At 52.7% G+C, this 17,496-nt stretch overlaps 1 protein-coding gene and 1 non-coding gene across 2 annotated transcripts in view; both read right to left on the bottom strand.

Annotated features, from left to right (window-relative positions):
• Position 1: 1 nt before the first annotated feature.
• The window catches only part of TNK1 (tyrosine kinase non receptor 1), a 40,800-nt gene continuing 23,305 nt past the window's right edge, over positions 2-17,496 (bottom strand). The window contains exons 6-15 of the mRNA XM_038768836.1: positions 16,954-17,154; positions 14,117-14,284; positions 8,378-8,652; positions 6,774-7,047; positions 5,194-5,288; positions 3,765-3,974; positions 2,771-2,841; positions 2,390-2,670; positions 2,202-2,297; positions 2-1,555 (exon numbers count right to left, since the gene is read on the bottom strand). Coding sequence (XP_038624764.1) covers positions 1,442-1,555; positions 2,202-2,297; positions 2,390-2,670; positions 2,771-2,841; positions 3,765-3,974; positions 5,194-5,288; positions 6,774-7,047; positions 8,378-8,652; positions 14,117-14,284; positions 16,954-17,154 — 1,785 coding nt within the window. The 3' untranslated portion in view covers positions 2-1,441. The remainder of the gene's footprint in view (positions 1,556-2,201; positions 2,298-2,389; positions 2,671-2,770; positions 2,842-3,764; positions 3,975-5,193; positions 5,289-6,773; positions 7,048-8,377; positions 8,653-14,116; positions 14,285-16,953; positions 17,155-17,496) is intronic.
• On the bottom strand, positions 10,204-10,276 carry TRNAK-CUU. The gene has a single exon. It is a non-coding gene; the product is annotated as a tRNA-Lys (tRNA).

Genomic DNA, 17,496 nt, shown 5'->3' with positions numbered 1-17,496 from the left:
GACTAAGCGCTCGGGAAGTACAAGTTGGCGACATATAGAGACAGTCCCTACCCAACAGTGGGCTCACCCCCCACTGCCCTGGTATCTGAGGTGGTAGAGGAGACTCCTGCCTCCTCTTTCTCCCTCCGCCTACTCTGTCTCCCCTCCTTCCTCCGTACCCTCTGAGCCTTTCACCCGCTCTCAGTCCCTGTCACCCATTTCCTTCTCCTCTTCTGTAACCAGAGGGGTCAGCGAGTCCACTCGGCTCGTCACCACCCACGGAGGAAAGTGCCTTCAGCATTCAGGGACTTATCAGATGCCCGCATCCGGGGTCACCCTACCTTCAAAAGCCCCCCAACTCTTCTTTATTGGTGCTCACTGCAGCTTCCTGTGTGCCTTATTTAACCGTCCCCCTCAGCCGTGCCCCGCCGTGCCAAAGGCCGACGGAGGGGGAATGTACCTTTGTATTGCGTATAAACATTTTAACTTTTTGGATGTCGGAAGTGCCGTGCATTGAGGGGAGGGGATGGCCACCCCGAGCCGGTCGGGAAAGTGGAGGAGGCCGTGTTAGCGGTCCAGGCGGTTCTCTCCCTAGTCCAGGAGGACGGCTGGTGCAGTTTAAGGTGGCGGGCCTTCGCGTAACCAGAGATTCACTCTGTTGCTCTCCCGTACCCAGCTTGGATTCAAGACGGGAGTTTCCAGAAGGTGGTCCGACAAGGCCGCTCTCACCGTCCAAGAAGGCGGCCTCCACGGCGTGGTCCGACACGGCCACTCTCCTCATCCTAGATGGCTGCCTCCAGAGAGCAAAATGAACTCCCTTAAAATCCAGTAAGGTCTCCCTCGACGCCCGTCGTGGCAGCGTCAGTCCCCAGGCTCAGTCCCGTAAGGCAATGAGCAGGGAGTGGGGGCATTTGGGAGATGCCGTACCCCGCCTCTTTCCACGATTCCTGGAGAGGAGGGAAGCAGGAGTGACTTCCCATCCATCCTCCCTTCCTCACTGAACAGGCCCTCAGGACCACCGCCCCGATCCATCCAGGCTTTCTGCTAGGAGGTGGCCTGATAGCAACGGCGCTGAGCACTCTACTGAGCGCTGGAGTAGATAGAAGATGGTCAGACCTCACATGAGGCTTCAAATCTAAGTAGGAAGGAGCATAGGTCTCGAGTCCCCGTTTTGCACGTACGGGAACCGAGGCTCAGAGAGGCGAAGCGACTTGCCCGAGGTAGCTCAGCAGGTAACTGGCGGAGCCGGGATGAGAACCCAAGTCCTCTGTCTCCCAGGCCGGGGCTCTTTCTGTGAGACCGCGCTGCTGCTTCAGCGTAGCCCTCTTCCCTTGGTCCGTTGTGACGAGCCCGTGGTTGGCAGGACGGGTCCTCCCGGGATGGGGGGGCCGTGCCGGAGGGCGAAGTAACAGCACCCCCGCCCCCCCGTCCGGCTCCCGGGGAGCGGCGGGCGCGGGGAAGGTCAAGGGTGAGCCAGGATGTAGCGGCTGGCGGCCGACAGGTCCCACTGCTTGCGCTCGAGGAGGCGGCGACAGTAGTCGCGAGAGTGATTGCTAAGGTGGAACAGCTGCTCGACCTGGAGGAAGAGTCAATCAGTTATTGGTGGGGGGGCGGGGGGAGGCAGGCACGGGCTCAAACTGCAACCTGAGAGGATGATAATAATAACTGTGGTATTTGCTAAGCGCTCACTAGGGACCAGGCGCGACTAAGCGCCGGGGTGGATAGAAGCAAATTGGGATGGACACAGTCCCTGCCCCACGTGGGGCGCATAGTCTCAATCCCCTTTTAATGGATGAGGTAACTGAGGCACAGAGGAGCTAAGTGACTTATAATAATAATAATAATGGCATTTATTATGTGCAAAGCACTGTTCTAAGCACTGGGGAGGTTACAAGGTGATCAGGTTGTCCCACGGGGGGCTCACAGTCTTAGTCCCCATTTTACAGATGAGGTAACTGAGGCACAGAGAAGTGAAGTGACTGGCCCAAAGTCACACAGCTGACAATTGGCGGAGCCGGGGTTTGAACCCATGACCTCCGACTCCAAAGTCCGTGCTCTTTTCCACTGAGCCGTGCTGCTTCCTGGTCACACAACAGACATATGGAGGAGCCGCGATTAGAACCCAGGTCCTTCTGAGGGCCAGGCCCGGGCTCTATCCATTAAGCCCGTGGTTGGGGGAGGGTGTGCAGGAGCCCGAAGGGCAGGACGCTTGGGTCTTTTACCTTGAGATTCTGGATGGCGGCGGGCACTGCCCCACCCGCGGCTCTCAGGGCCTCCTGGCACTCCTGCCGGGTGACGCCGTGGACGCTCGTTTCTACCTGTGAGAGGATGGCACAAGGAAAAAGGGAGGGAGTTTTGGAGCAGAACCCTCAGTCAGGGGACCCCCCTCTCCCCTTGTGCCCCGCCTCACCTCCTTAATCTTCCTCAGCAGCTCCGGGTCAGGGCGGGGGCTGGCATTAGGGACGGCCACCGGTGCCCGGCTGCCCCCCGGGGGCGTCCAGGGGTCAGGGGGCCGGTCGGACGGGCCGGGGTCCCGCTTGGGGCGGACCCTCTCCTGGGGGGACTGGGAGAGGGAGGAGGCCAGGCCCTCCAGGGGTACGGCGCTCATGCGGCAGGCATCCGGGGGGCATCGCCGGGCGCGAGGCGGCACGGGGTCCGAGGAGGGGATGGATTCCAGGCTCTTGGAGAGACCTGGAGGTGGGGTGATGGGGGAGGAGGCGGTGGTCGCTGGGGGATCCAGGAGTCCCCACCCTCCCGGGGCTCCCCAACATTGTGCTCTCCCTGGGTTCACCTTTCATCTGGCGGAGCGGCATCCCGCCGGCCCGGCCCGCTGCTGCTTCCCGCAGCCGCGCTCTGCCCCTGCTGGGAGACATGGGGTTAACTCGTTGAGACCCCCAGGACCCCCCCCCCTCTGTGTCCACGACCCCCCCCACTAGTTTTGGCTACACCCCCTCCCTGTATTACCCTACGCTGGCCCCTTCCCCTCAGGCCCCACTCTCCCATTACCCTGCGCCTTACCAATACTAATGATGGCATTTGTTAAGCGCCATGTGCAAAGCACTGTTCTAAGCGCTGGATTCATTCATTCAGTTGTATTGAGCACTTACTGTGTGCAGAGCACTGTACTAAGCGCTTGGGAAGTACAAGTTGGCAACATATAGAGACGGTCCCTACCCAACAGTGGGCTGGATCTTGGCGGACTTAACCAGTCCCACCCCTTACTGCCAAAATCAGGTCCTCCCCCCAAGGATCCGCTCAGCTGCCCTCACCCAGCCCCAGCCCTTTATTAATAATAATAATAATAATAATTTGGCATTTGTTAAGCACTTCACTACGGGCCAGGCACTGTATTAAGCACTGGGGTAGATACAAGCAAATCGTGTTGGACGCAAAGTCCCTGTCCCATGTGGGGCTCACAGTCTCCATCCCCATTTTATCATCATCAGCATCAATCGTATTTATTGAGCGCTTACTGTGTGCAGAGCACTGTACTAAGCACTTGGGAAGTCCAAGTTGGCAACATATAGAGACAGTCCCTACCCAACAGTGGGCTCACAGTCTAAAAGGGGGAGACAGATGAGGGTACTAGGCCCAGAGAGTAAAGTGAGCTGCCCAAGGTCACACGGCGGCAGAGCGGGCATTAGGCCCGTAACCACCCAACTTCCAGGCCCGTGCTCTAGCTATTCCGCCACGCCGTTCTTTCCTTTGCGTGCTGGTGCCCTTTCCCCCACCAATCTGGTGGGCGGCCCTCGCCCAGCCCCGTCCCCCTCCGGTCCGGTCCTCACTCCTCCATCCTTTCGTGGCCGGCCCAGCTCCGCTCCAGAAGCCTGTGGTCGCCGTGGGCCGTGTGCTGGAAGGTCCCGCGGATGGGCAGGCTGATCCGGGGGGCCGCCGGGCCGGGGGCTCCCGCCTGGACCGGGCTCACGGCCGTCGCGGGGAAGGGTCCCGACTTCAGCGTCCGGCCGTTCTGGCCCCTCCAGATGGGGAGGTCGGGGCTGGGGGTGGAGAGAAGGGGAGGGGGTCATGGTGAGCTCGGAGGGCTGGAGTGGGCGGCGATACACAATGAGCATTGTGAGCGGAGAGTCGGAGAGCTGGGAAGGAGCGGGATGGATGGGAGGGAATCCATCCTAATAATAAAGGGCTCGGTTAAGCGCTTTTTCTGGGCTTCAGTCAATCAATCGAGTTTACTGAGCGCTTTACCACATGCGGAACACTGTAATAATAATTAAGTGATAATAGTAATGGTATTAAGCGATTACTACAGGCCAAGCACCAGCTCTGGGGTGGGTCTAAACTCATCAGGTTGTCCCACGTGGGGCTCACGGTCTTAATCCCCCTTTTACAGATGAGGTCACTGAGGCACGGAGAAGTTAAGTGACGGGCCCGGGGTCACACCTCAGACAAGTGGCAGAGCTGTGATTAGAGCCCCCGTCCTCTCACACCCAAGCCCGTGTTCTTGCTGCTTCGGAGCACGCCAGAATTAGCAGGCACGTTCCCTGCCCATGACGACCTCACAGTCTAGAGCCCTGTACTAATCACTGGGGTAGACGCAACAGTGTCAGTCGATCGTATTTATTGAGCGCTTACTGTGTGCAGAGCACTGTACCAAGCGCTCGGGAGAGTACGATATAACAATACACAGATACATTCCCTAGCCGCAACAAATTTACAGGTAGAGTCCCTGTCCCACACGGGGCTCTCAATCCAAGGGCCGGGAAAACCGGGTATTTAAATCCCATTAAGTGGTGGGGAAGATACAAGCTAATCGTGTTGGGCACAGTCCACGTCCCACGTGGGACTCATCGCTGTCATCCCCATTTTACAGATGAGGAAACTGAGGCCCGAGAAATTAAGTGACACAGCAGGCCAACGATGAAGCTGGAATGAAACAACTCAGGTCTCGCCTGTGCTCTTTCCTCTTGGCCTCATGTCTTCACTAAGCATCCTCCCCCAGGCGCTTCTCCGTGCCTCAGTGACCTCATCAGTAAAATGAGGATTAAGAAAGTGAGCCCCATGTGGGCCATGGACTGTGTCCAACCTGATTAGCTTGAATCTACCCCAGCACTTAGTACAGTGCCCGGCACATAGTAAGCGTTTAACAAATCCATTTTAAACGAACACCAAAGGCAGGAGGGGGTGGCAAAATTTTCCCTGGCTTGGTCGGGGAGGGACGTGGGAATGGGAGAGGTGGGGATGGGGGAAGGGGGGGCTCACCTGCCATCGATGACAGTGATCAGGTCTCCCGGTTCCATCCTCAGAGCCCCTGGCTCGTTCAGTTCCCGCACACACCGTACTTCCAGAGGCCATGCCTGGGGTGGGGGGGGCACACACAATGGCATTTGCTGAATGAATGAATGAAGGCATTCCCCCTCTCCCCCTCCTGCAGGTGTAGCATTGGTCAGGTCTGGGGAAGTGGAAAGGCGGCGGGAAAAGAGGGAGTTGGGGAGACGGGGGCCGAAAGGATGTCTCTAGAGACCGTAAGTTCATCTCTAGATGTTAAGCTTGTGGGCAGGGAATGTATCTGTTCTCCTGTCCCCCTCTCCATCCCCCCCATCTTACCTCCTTCCCTTCCCCACAGCACCTGTATATATGTATATATGTTTGTACATATTATTACTCTATTTATTTTACTTGTACATATCTATTCTATTTATTTTCTTTTGTTAGTAGGTTTGGTTTTGTTCTCTGTCTCCCCCTTTTAGACTGTGAGCCCACTGTTGGGTAGGGACTGTCTCTACATGTTGCCAATTTGTACTTCCCAAGCGCTCAGTACAGTGCTCTGCACATAGTAAGCGCTCAATAAATACGATTGATGATGATGATTACTCTATTTATTTATTTTACTTGTACATATCTATTCTATTTATTTTATTTTGTTAGTAGGTTTGGTTTTGTTCTCTGTCTCCCCCTTTTAGACTGTGAGCCCACTGTTGGGTAGGGACTGTCTCTACATGTTGCCAATTTGTACTTCCCAAGCGCTCAGTACAGTGCTCTGCACATAGTAAGCGCTCAATAAATACGATTGATGATGATGATTACTCTATTTATTTATTTTACTTGTACATATCTATTCTATTTATTTTCTTTTGTTAGTAGGTTTGGTTTTGTTCTGTCTCCCCCTTTTAGACTGTGAGCCCACTGTTGGGTAGGGACTGTCTCTACATGTTGCCAATTTGTACTTCCCAAGCGCTCAGTACAGTGCTCTGCACATAGTAAGCGCTCAATAAATACGATTGATGATGATGATTACTCTATTTATTTATTTTACTTGTACATATCTATTCTATTTATTTTATTTTGTTAGTAGGTTTGGTTTTGTTCTCTGTCTCCCCCTTTTAGACTGTGAGCCCACTGTTGGGTAGGGACTGCCTCTCTATGTTGCCAATTTGTACTTCCCAAGCGCTCAGTACAGTGCTCTGCACATAGTAAGCGCTCAATAAATACGATTGATGATGATGATTACTCTATTTATTTATTTTACTTGTACATATCTATTCTATTTATTTTATTTTGTTAGTAGGTTTGGTTTTGTTCTCTGTCTCCCCCTTTTAGACTGTGAGCCCACTGTTGGGTAGGGACTGCCTCTCTATGTTGCCAATTTGTACTTCCCAAGCGCTCAGTACAGTGCTCTGCACATAGTAAGCGCTCAATAAATATGATTGATTGATTGATTGATAGTCCGGTGCTCCGCACACGGTACGTGCAATTCAACGAATGATGGGAAGGGAGGGAGAAAAAGGGAGGGAAGTGGGAAGTGCTGATTTGGGAAAACTGGGGGGTCGGAGGGGGCCCACCTCACGGAGCAGCCCGTCCAGCTGGCAGAAGGTGGGTCTGTCGGCGGGCACGGAGGCCCAGCAGCAGCGGGCGAGGCCGTAGAGCCCCCGAGGGCAGAGCTGAGGCCGCTCCAGCCTGAGCCGGTCCCGCTCCAGCCGCTGCAGGATCTGGTGGGCGCTCAGCCCGGCCCACGGCTCCCGGCCACCGGAGAACATCTCCCACAGGGTCACCCCGAACATCCACACGTCCGACGCCGACGAGAACGCGCCGAGCCGCAGGCTCTCGGGGGCACACCTGGATGGGGGGCGGGGGGAGCGGACGGTTCAGTGGGGAGGGTCTTCACATTTCCCTCCCAAGTACTTTCCCCCTCCTTCCCTCGCAAACCTCTCTCTTTCCTCTATAAGTGACCTTTATCAACCAATCGGTGCTATTTATTGATTGGTTGACTGCAAGCTCTAGACTCTAAGCTAGGCGTGGGCAGAGAATGGGTCCATTTATTAATAATAATAATAATAATAATAATGTTGGCATTTGTTAAGCGCTTACTATGTGCAAAGCACTGTTCTAAGCGCTGGGAGGGTACAAAGTGATCAGGTTGTCCCACGTGGGGCTCACAGTCTTAATCCCCATTTTACAGATGAGGTCACTGAGGCTCAGAGAAGTTAAGTGGCTTGCCCAAGGTTGCACAGCAGACATGTGGTGGAGCCGGGACTTGAACCCATGACCTCTGACTCCAAAGCCCGTGCTCTTTCCACTGAGCCACGTATTACTGTATTTGCCTCTCCCAAGTGCTTAGTACAGTGCTCTGCACACAGTAAGCGGACAATAAATAGGACAACGAATGGAGCACTCAATACTAATTAAGAATAATTATGGTATTCACTGAGTGTGTACTATGTGTGAGAAACACCGTTCTTAAGCCCTGGGATGGATATGAGCCAACTGGGTTGGACGCAGTCCCTGTCCCACTTTACCTCCCCATTTAACAGATGAGTTAACTGAGGTACAGTGCTCTGCACACAGTAAGCGCTCAATAAATGCAATTGAGTTGCAATAAATGCAACTGAGTTAACTGAGAACTGAAGTGACGTGCTGAAGGTCCCACAGCAGACAATAATAATAATAATAATGATGATGATGGTATTTATTAAGCGCTTACTATGTGCAAGGCACAGTTCTAAGCGCTGGGGAGATGACAAGGTGATCAGGTTGTCCCACGTGGGGCTCCCAGTCTCCATCCCCATTTGACAGACGAGGTCACTGAGGCCCAGAGAAGTGAAGTGACTTGCCCAAAGTCACACAGCTGACAATTGGCGGGGCCGGGGGGTTTGAACCCGTGACCTCTGACGCCGAAGCCCGGGCTCTTCTCCACTGAGCCACGCTGCTTCTTGGTGGAGGCAGGATTAGAGCCCAAGTCCTTCTGACTCTCAGGCCTTACTATGCGCCTAACAGATACCCCAATTACTATTATTGTTGCGCTCACCCAAGCGCTTAGTACAGTGCTCTGCACACAGTAAGCGCTCAATAAATGCAATTGAGTGATAGGCCTGGCTGCTACCTCTCCCGGTCCCTCCTCCCGTCCGCCCCGGCCTTTCCTTTCCCCGCGCCCCCCGGCCCCTCTCACCAGGCGTAGGGGATCGGCCGGGGCCCCCCCATGATGTAGCGGCCCCCGGGCCCGCCGAGGTGTCGCACCAGCCCGAAGTCGGCCACCTTGAGCACGTCGGGGGCCGCCAGGAGAAGGTTCCGGGTGGCCAGGTCCCGGTGAACCAACCCTCGGCCCTCCAGGTAGCTCATGGCGTCCACCAGCTGGCGCAGGAAGAGGCAGAGAAGCGGCAGGGGCATCGGGGGCGACGCCGCCAGGCAGGACTCCAGGGATCCCAGGGGGGCTAACTCCATCACCTGCAACGGGCGGGAGAGAGGCGTCGCCGAGGAGAGCCGGAGAAAGACCCGGAGGCGGACGAGCGTCTGCGGAGATCTCCCAACTGTACAATCTCAATTTGCACTTCCCAAGCGCTTAGTACAGCGCTCTGCACATAGTAAGCGCTCAATAAATACGACTGATGATGATGATGATCTCCCTTTCCCCGACGAAGCCTCCCCTTCCTCTTCTCCCACTCTCTGCTGTGTCACTCTGACTCCCTCCCTTTATTAATAATAATAATGATGATGATCGTATTTGTTAAGCGCTTACTATGTGCAAAGCACTGTTCTTAAGAGCTGGGGGAGGTTCCAAGGTGATCAGGTTGTCCCCCGGGGGGCTCACAGTTTAAACCCCCATTTTACAGATGAGGGAACTGAGGCACAGAGAAGTGAAGTGACTTGCCTAAAGTCACACAGCTGACAAGTGGCGGAGGCGGGGTTTGAACCCATAGCCTCTGACTCCAAAGCCCGGGCTCTTTCCTTCCACTGAGCAACGCTGCTTCTCACCCCCCCCCCCCCGTCCCAGCCTCACAGACTTAATACTGATAATGATGGCATTTGTTAAGCGCTTACTATGTGCAAAGCACTGTTCTTAAGAGCTGGGGGAGGTTCCAAGGTGATCAGGTTGTCCCCCGGGGGGCTCACAGTTTAAACCCCCATTTTACAGATGAGGGAACTGAGGCACAGAGAAGTGAAGTGACTTGCCTAAAGTCACACAGCTGACAAGTGGCGGAGGCGGGGTTTGAACCCATAGCCTCTGACTCCAAAGCCCGGGCTCTTTCCTTCCACTGAGCTACGCTGCTTCTCACCCCCCCGTCCCAGCCTCACAGACTTAATACTGATAATGATGGCATTTGTTAAGCGCTTACTATGTGCAAAGCACTGTTCTTAAGCGCTGGGGAGGTTCCAAGGTGATCAGGTTGTCCCCCGGGGGGCTCACGGTTTAAACCCCCATTTTACAGATGAGGGAACTGAGGCACAGAGAAGTGAAGTGACTTGCCTAAAGTCACACAGCTGACAAGTGGCGGAGGCGGGGTTTGAACCCATGACCTCTGACTCCAAAGCCCGGGTTCTTTCCACTGAGCGACGCTGCTTCTCACCCCCCACCCCGTCCCAGCCTCACAGACTTAATACTCATCATCATCAATCATATTTATTGAGCGCTTACTGCGTGCAGAGCACTGTACTAAGTGCTTGGGAAGTACAAGTTGGCAACATATAGAGACAGTCCCTACCCAACAGTGGGCTCACAGTCTAATACTGATAATGATGGCATTTGTTAAGCCCTTACTGTGTGCAAAGCACTGTTCTAAGTGCTGGGGAGATTACAGGGTGATCAGGTTGTCCCACGGGGGGGCTCACGGTCTTGATCCCCATTTTACAGGTGAGGGAACTGAGGCCCAGAGAAGTTAAGTGGCTCGCCCAAAGTCACACAGCTGACAGTTGGAAGAGCTGAGATTCAAACCCATGACCTCTGACTCCAAAGCCCGGGCTCTTTCCACTGAGCCACGCTGCTTCTCTAAAATTAGTCACCCGACGTGGGGCTCGAACCCACGACCCTGAGATTAAGAGTCTCATGCTCAACCGCCTGAGCTAGCTGGGCGGAGCACTTATGTTCCTATCCATCATTCATTTATTTCTGTTCACGTCTGGCTCCTTTTCTAGACGGTAAGCTCCTTATGGGCAAGGAGAGTGTCTGCTTATTGTTCTATCGCACTCTCCTATGTGCTCAGTACAGTGCTCTGCACACAGTAAGTGCTCAATCTAAACGATTGAATTGAATGGATGAAAGTCGTCCCTTCCTCCTTCTTGCTGCATCTTTTTTAATGGCATTTGCGAAGTGCTTACTATGTGCCAGACACTGCACTAAGCCCTGAAGTAGATACCAGATAATCACAGTGGACAGAGTCCCCCGTCGGACAGTCGGTCGTATTTATTGAGTGCTTCTGTGTGAGGGCATGGTACTAAGCGTTTGGGAGACTACGCTAGAACAATCAACAGACACATTCCCTGCCCATAACGAACTTAAGTCTACAGTCCCACGTGGGGCCCACAATCTTAATCCCCATTTTACAGACAAGAGAACTGAGGCCCGGAGAAGTGAAGAGACTCGGCCAAGGGCCCAGGGCAGATGGCACAGACTACTAGAGAGAGCCTGGGCCCGGGAGTCGGAAGGACCTGGGTTCATTCATTCAATCGTATTTACTGAGCGCTTACTGTGTGCAGAGCGCTGTACTAAGCGCTTGGGAAGTACATCATCATCATCATCATCATCATCAACGTATTTATTGAGCGCTTACTGTGTGCAGAGCACAGTACTAAGCGCTTGGAAGTACAAGTCGACAACATATGGAGAGGGTCCCTACCAAACAGTGGGCTTACAGTCTAGAACAGTGTTCTAATCCCAGCTCCTCCACCTGTCTGCTGGATGACCTTGGGCAAGTCACCTCACTTCTCTAAGTCTCAGTTCTCTCATCCGTAAAATGGAGATTAAGACTGAGGGGCCCATTTGGGACATGGATTGTGTCAACCTGATTAGCTGGTACCCTTTTAGACTGTGAGCCCACTGTTGGGTAGGGACTGTCTCTATATGTTGCCAATTTGTACTTCCCAAGCACTTAGTACAGTGCTCTGCACATAGTAAGCGCTCAATAAATACGATTGATGATGATGATGATGGTACCTACCCCAGCGCTTAATACAGTGCCTGGCACACAGCGCTTAATAATAATAATAATAATGTTGGCATTTGTTAAGCGCTTACTATGTGCAAAGCACTGTTCTAAGCGCTTGGGGGATACAAAGTGATCAGGTTGTCCCACGCAGGGCTCACAGTCTTAATCCCCATTTTACAGATGAGGGAACTGAGGCTCAGAGAAGTTAAGTGACTTGCCCAAGGTTACACAGCAGACATGTGGCGGAGCCGGGATTCGAACCCATGACCTCTGACTCCAAAGCCCGGGCTCTTTCCACCGAGCCACGCTGCTTCTCTAATACAGTGCCTGCCACACAGTCAGCGCTTAACGAAGAACCCCCCCCCCCTCCAAAAAAAAAGTGGCAGATCTGGAATTAGAGCCAACAGATCCTTTGACTCCCAAGCTAGGAGTCTTTGCGCTAGATTATCAATCAATCGTATTTATTGAGCGCTTACTATGTGCAGAGTACTGTACTAAGCGCTTGGGAAGTACAAATTGGCAACACATAGAGACAGTCCCTACCCAACAGTGGGCTCACAGTCTAAAAGGGGGAATTTTTAGAATTAAAATAGAATTAGATTATGCTGTTTCTCTGCTCGCATTCTTGGCCTTTCCCTCCCACGGGGCTGGGAAATGCCGGGTCCCTTTCCCTCCCTGGATTTGGGAACTGGAAGCCCCAGGTCTCTCCGGAGGCAAGGCAGAGAGCTGCATTAGCGGAGTCGATCAATCAATCGTATTTATTGAGCGCTTACTGTGTGCAGAGCACTGGACTAAGCGCTTGGGAAGTGCAAGTTGGCAACATATGGAGACGGTCCCTACCCAACAGTGGGCTCCCAGTCTAAAAGGGGGAGTCAACTCCAAAAAACCAAAAACCCGATTCCATCGATTCACCTGCTCCCCGGTCCAGCCGCTGGCACTACAGGTGGGTACATTTTCATAGTCCCCTGCCAATGGATCTGGAAGAGTCCATCCAGTGACGGACATCATCATCATCAATCGTATTTATTGAGCGCTTACTATGTGCAGAGCACTGTACTAAGCGCTTGGGAAGTCCAAATTGGCAACATCTAGAGACAGTCCCTACCCAACAGTGGGCTCACAGTCTAGAAGGGGGAGACAGAGAACAAAACCAAACAGACTAACAAAATAAAATAAATAGAATAGATATGTACAAGTAAAATAAATAGAGTAATAAATGTGTACAACCATATATACATATATATACAGGTGCTGTGGGGAAGGGAAGGAGGTAAGACGGGGGAGATGGAGAGGGGGACGAGGGGGAGAGGAAGGAAGGGGCTCAGTCTGGGAAGGCCTCTGGGAAGGCCACACTCTTATCGGGTCGGTCCGCCCAACCGCGCTCCTCCCCGGCCCCTGCCCTTTGACTCCTTCCCCGGGGGGTCGGGGGAGGAGGAGGAGAACAGGAGGAGGAAGGGAAGGAGGATGGGGATTTATTTATTTTGTTTGGTTAACGTTAGTTTTGTTCATTTTGTTAATGATCAATCAATCAATCAATTTGATCGTAATGATGTGCACCTAGCTTTATTTCTATTTATTCTGATGACTTGACACCTGTCCACATGTTTTGTTGCATCGTCTGTCTCCCCCTTCTAGACTGTGAGCCCGCTGTTGGGTAGGGACCGTCTCTATATGTTGCCGACTTGTACTTCCCAAGCGCTTAGTCCAGTGCTCTGCACCCAGTAAGTGCTCAATAAATACGATTGAATGAATGAATGAAGAGGAGGAGGGGGAAGAGGGAGGAAGGGAAGGAGGATGGGGATTTATTTATTTTGTTTGGTTAACATTAGTTTTGTTTATTTTGTTAATGATGTGCACCTAGCTTTATTTCTATTTATTCTGATGACTTGACACATGTCCACATGTTTTGGTGTGTCGTCTGTCTCCCCCTTCTAGCCTGTGAGCCCGCTGTTGGGTAGGGACCGTCTCTATATGTTGCCGACTTGGACTTCCCAAGCGCTTAGTCCAGTGCTCTGCACCCAGTAAGCGCTCAATAAATAGGATTGAATGAATGACTGATTTTTATTTTGTTAATATGTTTTGTTTTGTTCTCCGTCTCCCCCTTCTAGACTGTGAGCCCGCTGTTAGGTAGGGACCGTCTCTATATGTTGCCGACTTGGACTTCCCAAGCGCTTAGTCCAGTGCTCTGCACCCAGTAAGCGCTCAATAAATAGGATTGAATGAATGACTGATTTTTATTTTGTTAATACGTTTTGTTTTGTTCTCCGTCTCCCCCTTCTAGACTGTGAGCCCACTGTTGGGTAGGGACCGTCTCTATATGTTGCCAACTTGGACTTCCCAAGCGCTTAGTCCAGTGCTCTGCACCCAGTAAGCGCTCAATAAATAGGATTGAATGAATGATTTTTATTTTGTTAATATGTTTTGTTCTCCGTCTCCCCCTTCTAGACTGTGAGCCCACTGTTGGGTAGGGACCGTCTCTATATGTTGCCAACTTGGACTTCCCAAGCGCTTAGTACAGTGCTCTGCACACGGTAAGCACTCAATAAATACGATTGAATGAATGAGTGAATAAAGAGGAGGAGGGGGAAGAGGAGGAAGGGGAAGAGGAGGAAGGGGAAGAGGAGGAAGGGGAAGAGGGAGGAAGGGGATGAGGAGGAAAGGGACGAGGGAGGAAGGGGACGAGGGAGGAAGGGGACGAGGGAGGAAGGGGACGAGGGAGGAAGGGGACGAGGGAGGAAGGGGAAGAGGAGGAGGGATAATGTTCTAACCATGTGTAGCTGGGTCCCTAGCACGACCCCGTAGAGCTGCAGCAGGTGTGGATGGTTCAGGCCCAGCATTACGGTCACCTCCTGCAGGAAGTCACCCAGGGCGGGGCCTCCAGCGCCCGCGGCCGCCACCGTCGCCCCGCTCCTCAGAGACTTCACGGCCACCGGCACCTGGCAGGCGGAAAGGGAGATCGCCATAATAACGCTCCCGGGGGACTGGTTCAAGTGCCCGCTACGTCCCAAGCACCAGGTCAGGTATGATACAGTCCGATCGGGTACGGTCTGGGACCGGGCGTTCCACCCCCATTTTACAGATGAGAACACCGAGGCCCGGAGGAGGTTATGCTGCGGGTGGGTGGTGGAGCCAGGGGTGGGAAGTTGGGGCTCCTGACTCCCAGGAGTGTGGCCTAGTGGAAACAGTACAGGACGGAGGGGCGGAGGAGGAAAGAAAGAGACACAGGGGAGAGAGCTTAGTACAGCACTCTGTGCATAGTAAGCGCTCATTAAATATGACTGACTGACTGCGGGACAGAGGAGAGATGGGGTGCAGCTAGAGTCCATGAGGAGTGACAGGTCAGGTAGATAAAAACAAACCCAAAACTTTGGTGAGCAGTTTCCTCAGTTTACTACACACTCGGATGGGTATCCATTAAGCACTCTGGTACTTTGGGGGAAGCAGAAAGACCTTGTGGACACAGCCCATGCCTGGGAATCAGAAGATCTGGGTTCTAATCTTGGCTCTACCACTTGCCTGCTGTGTGACCTTGGGCAAGTCACTTCACTTCTCTGGGCCTCAGTTCCCTCATCTGCAAAATGGGGATGAAGACTGTGAGCCCCATGCGGGACAAGGACGACGTCCAACCTGATCATTTTGTATCCACCCCGGCTTTTAGAACAGTGCCAGACACATCGTAAGCACTTAAGAACAACAATAATACACTTAGCTTTCCAAAGGCATTGACAGGTTTTCACACCCAATTCACGGGATTGAAGGGAACGCTACATATTGAAATAATGATGATGATGTTAATGGTATTAAGCGCTTCCGACGTAACGCACCGCTCTAAACGCTGAGGTGGATACAAGATAATCAGGCGAGTCACAATCCCTGCCTCAGTCTAAGGAGGAGCGAGAACAGGTATTGAAATCCCATTTTGAAGATGAGGAAAATCTTTACTGAGGCACAAAGAAGGTTTTTTTTGTGTGTGGAATTTATTAAGTACTTACTATGTGCCAGTCATTATACTGCTGGGGCAGATCCAAGCTAATCAGGTTGGCCATAGTCCCTGTCCCCCACGAAGCTCACAGTTTTAATCTTCATTTTCAGATGAGGGAACCGAAGCCCAGAGACGTAAAGTGACTGGCCCAAGGTCCCACAGTAGACAAGTGGCGGAGCCAGGATTAAAGCAAGGTCCTCCAACTCCCAGACCTGGGTTCCTTCTGCGAGGCCACACTGCTCCAAGCAGAAAATTTTGTCTCTCCCCAAACCTTGAGCCCGACGTAGGTCAGGGCCTGTGTGCGACCTGCGCATCTTGAATCTGCTACAGTGCTTGGCCCGTAAATGCGCTTAACAACTACCAAAATTACAATTAGGTAACAAAGAGAAGGGATAAAGAGGCCCTGTTCCTGGTGGAGAACGTTAGCCGTCTTGTGGCTTCCTCCCAAACCACGAATCAGATCCCTCGCCTGGTACAACTCCAAAAAGAGGTGGTCGAGTTGTGGTTCTCCTCGCCACTTCTTCCACCCATCTATAAATCCTGTCAGTGTCGCCCGTCTTCCCGGGCCCAGGAAGAGAGCTCCGGGAGGACAGGTGTCAGAGGGGGCCGCCTTCGCACATTTCCTCAGAGCTTCTTCTACTGCTGTTGGCGGAGGCAGCGCACTTGGTCTGACTCAGAAAAGGTTCAGCTAATGGGAAGGAATATACACCGCGTGGCTCACTGGAAAGAGCGTGGGCTTTGGAGTCAAATCCCGGCTCCGCCAATTGTCAGCTGTGTGACTTTGGGCAAGTCACTGCACTTCTCTGTGCCTCAGTTACCTCATCTGTAAAATGGGGATTAAGACTGTGGGCCCATGTGGGACAACCTGATCACCTTGTATCCCCCCCAGTGCTTAGAACAGTGCTTTGCACATAGTAAGCGCTTAAGAAATACTATCATCAAGGGACAGGGAAAGAGAACTGGGGAGAGACAGAGAGAACTGGAGAGAGAATTGGCGAGAGAGAGAGACAGACATGGGTCTGAAAAGGCCTGGCTAGTATAGAGACAGGGACAGAGAACTGGAGATAGAGATACAGAGGGGATTATGCGTCAGAAAAAGCCCAGCCGATATACAGGAACCGAGAGAGACAGAAGGGATCGTGAGTCAGAAAAGGCCCAGAAAGGATAAAGAATTGGAGATAGAAGGAGACACAGAGGGAACTGTAGGTCAGAAAAGTCCCAGCTAATATACATGGCGAGAGATAATTGAAGATACTGACAGAGGGGATTGCGGACCAGAGGAGGGCCAGCTAAAATATAGAGAGACAGAGAATTGGATAAAGAGAGAGACAGAGGGGACTGTGGGCCAGAGAAGTCCCATCTACTGTGAAGGACTGGAAGAGAGACAGAAGGGACTGTAGGTTAGAAAAGGCCCAACTAATATTTCAGGGGCAAAGAGTAGGAGAGAGAGCAGAGACAGAGGGGACTGTGGGCCAGAAAAGGCCATCATCCAGTGGGAAGAGGTGATCAAAGAGCCTGTGGGGGACACAGAGCTGGGGGGCTGAGGGTGGCCGAGGGGCAAGGGGATAAGGAGAGGCCACGGGGAGTGAGGGGGCAGGGAGGGCTGGGGTCTTGGGGACTCACGGTCTTCCCCCCGGGGAGGGTCCAGATGGCTCGATGAACGACCCCAAAGCAGCCGGCTCCCAGCTGCTCCCCGAGCCGCACGTTCTGCTCGGGAATCAAACACTTGAGGGCTCCATCCGGCTCCGAGGACGGGGGCCTGAGGCCGCCTTCCGGCGAGGAGCCTTCGCCCTCCTTCGGCTCAGACCCCCGGGCCCCCAGGATCTGTAAATATAGATTTATATTCATTTATTGATAATAATTACGTACTTATGTTAATGTCTGTCTCCTCCTCTAGACTGTACGCTCACTGTGGGCAGGGAATGTGACAGTTATAGTGCTCTCTCCCAAGCACTTAGTACAGTATCCTCATAATAAGCTCATCCTCTAGACTGTAAGTTTGTGGTGGGCAGGGAATGTGTCTGTTTATTGTTGTTTTGTACTCTCCCAAACACTTAGTACAGTGCTCTGCACCCACTAAGTGATCAATAAATACAACTAAATGAATAGTCAGTCAATCGCATTTATTGAGCACTTACTGTGTGCAATCAATCAATCAATTGTATT

The sequence above is a fragment of the Tachyglossus aculeatus genome, chromosome Y4, assembly GCF_015852505.1.
Source record: "Tachyglossus aculeatus isolate mTacAcu1 chromosome Y4, mTacAcu1.pri, whole genome shotgun sequence".
NCBI lineage: Eukaryota > Metazoa > Chordata > Mammalia > Monotremata > Tachyglossidae > Tachyglossus > Tachyglossus aculeatus.
Note: the sequence above shows the minus strand (reverse complement) of the source record. Positions and strands in the feature narration are given on the sequence as shown.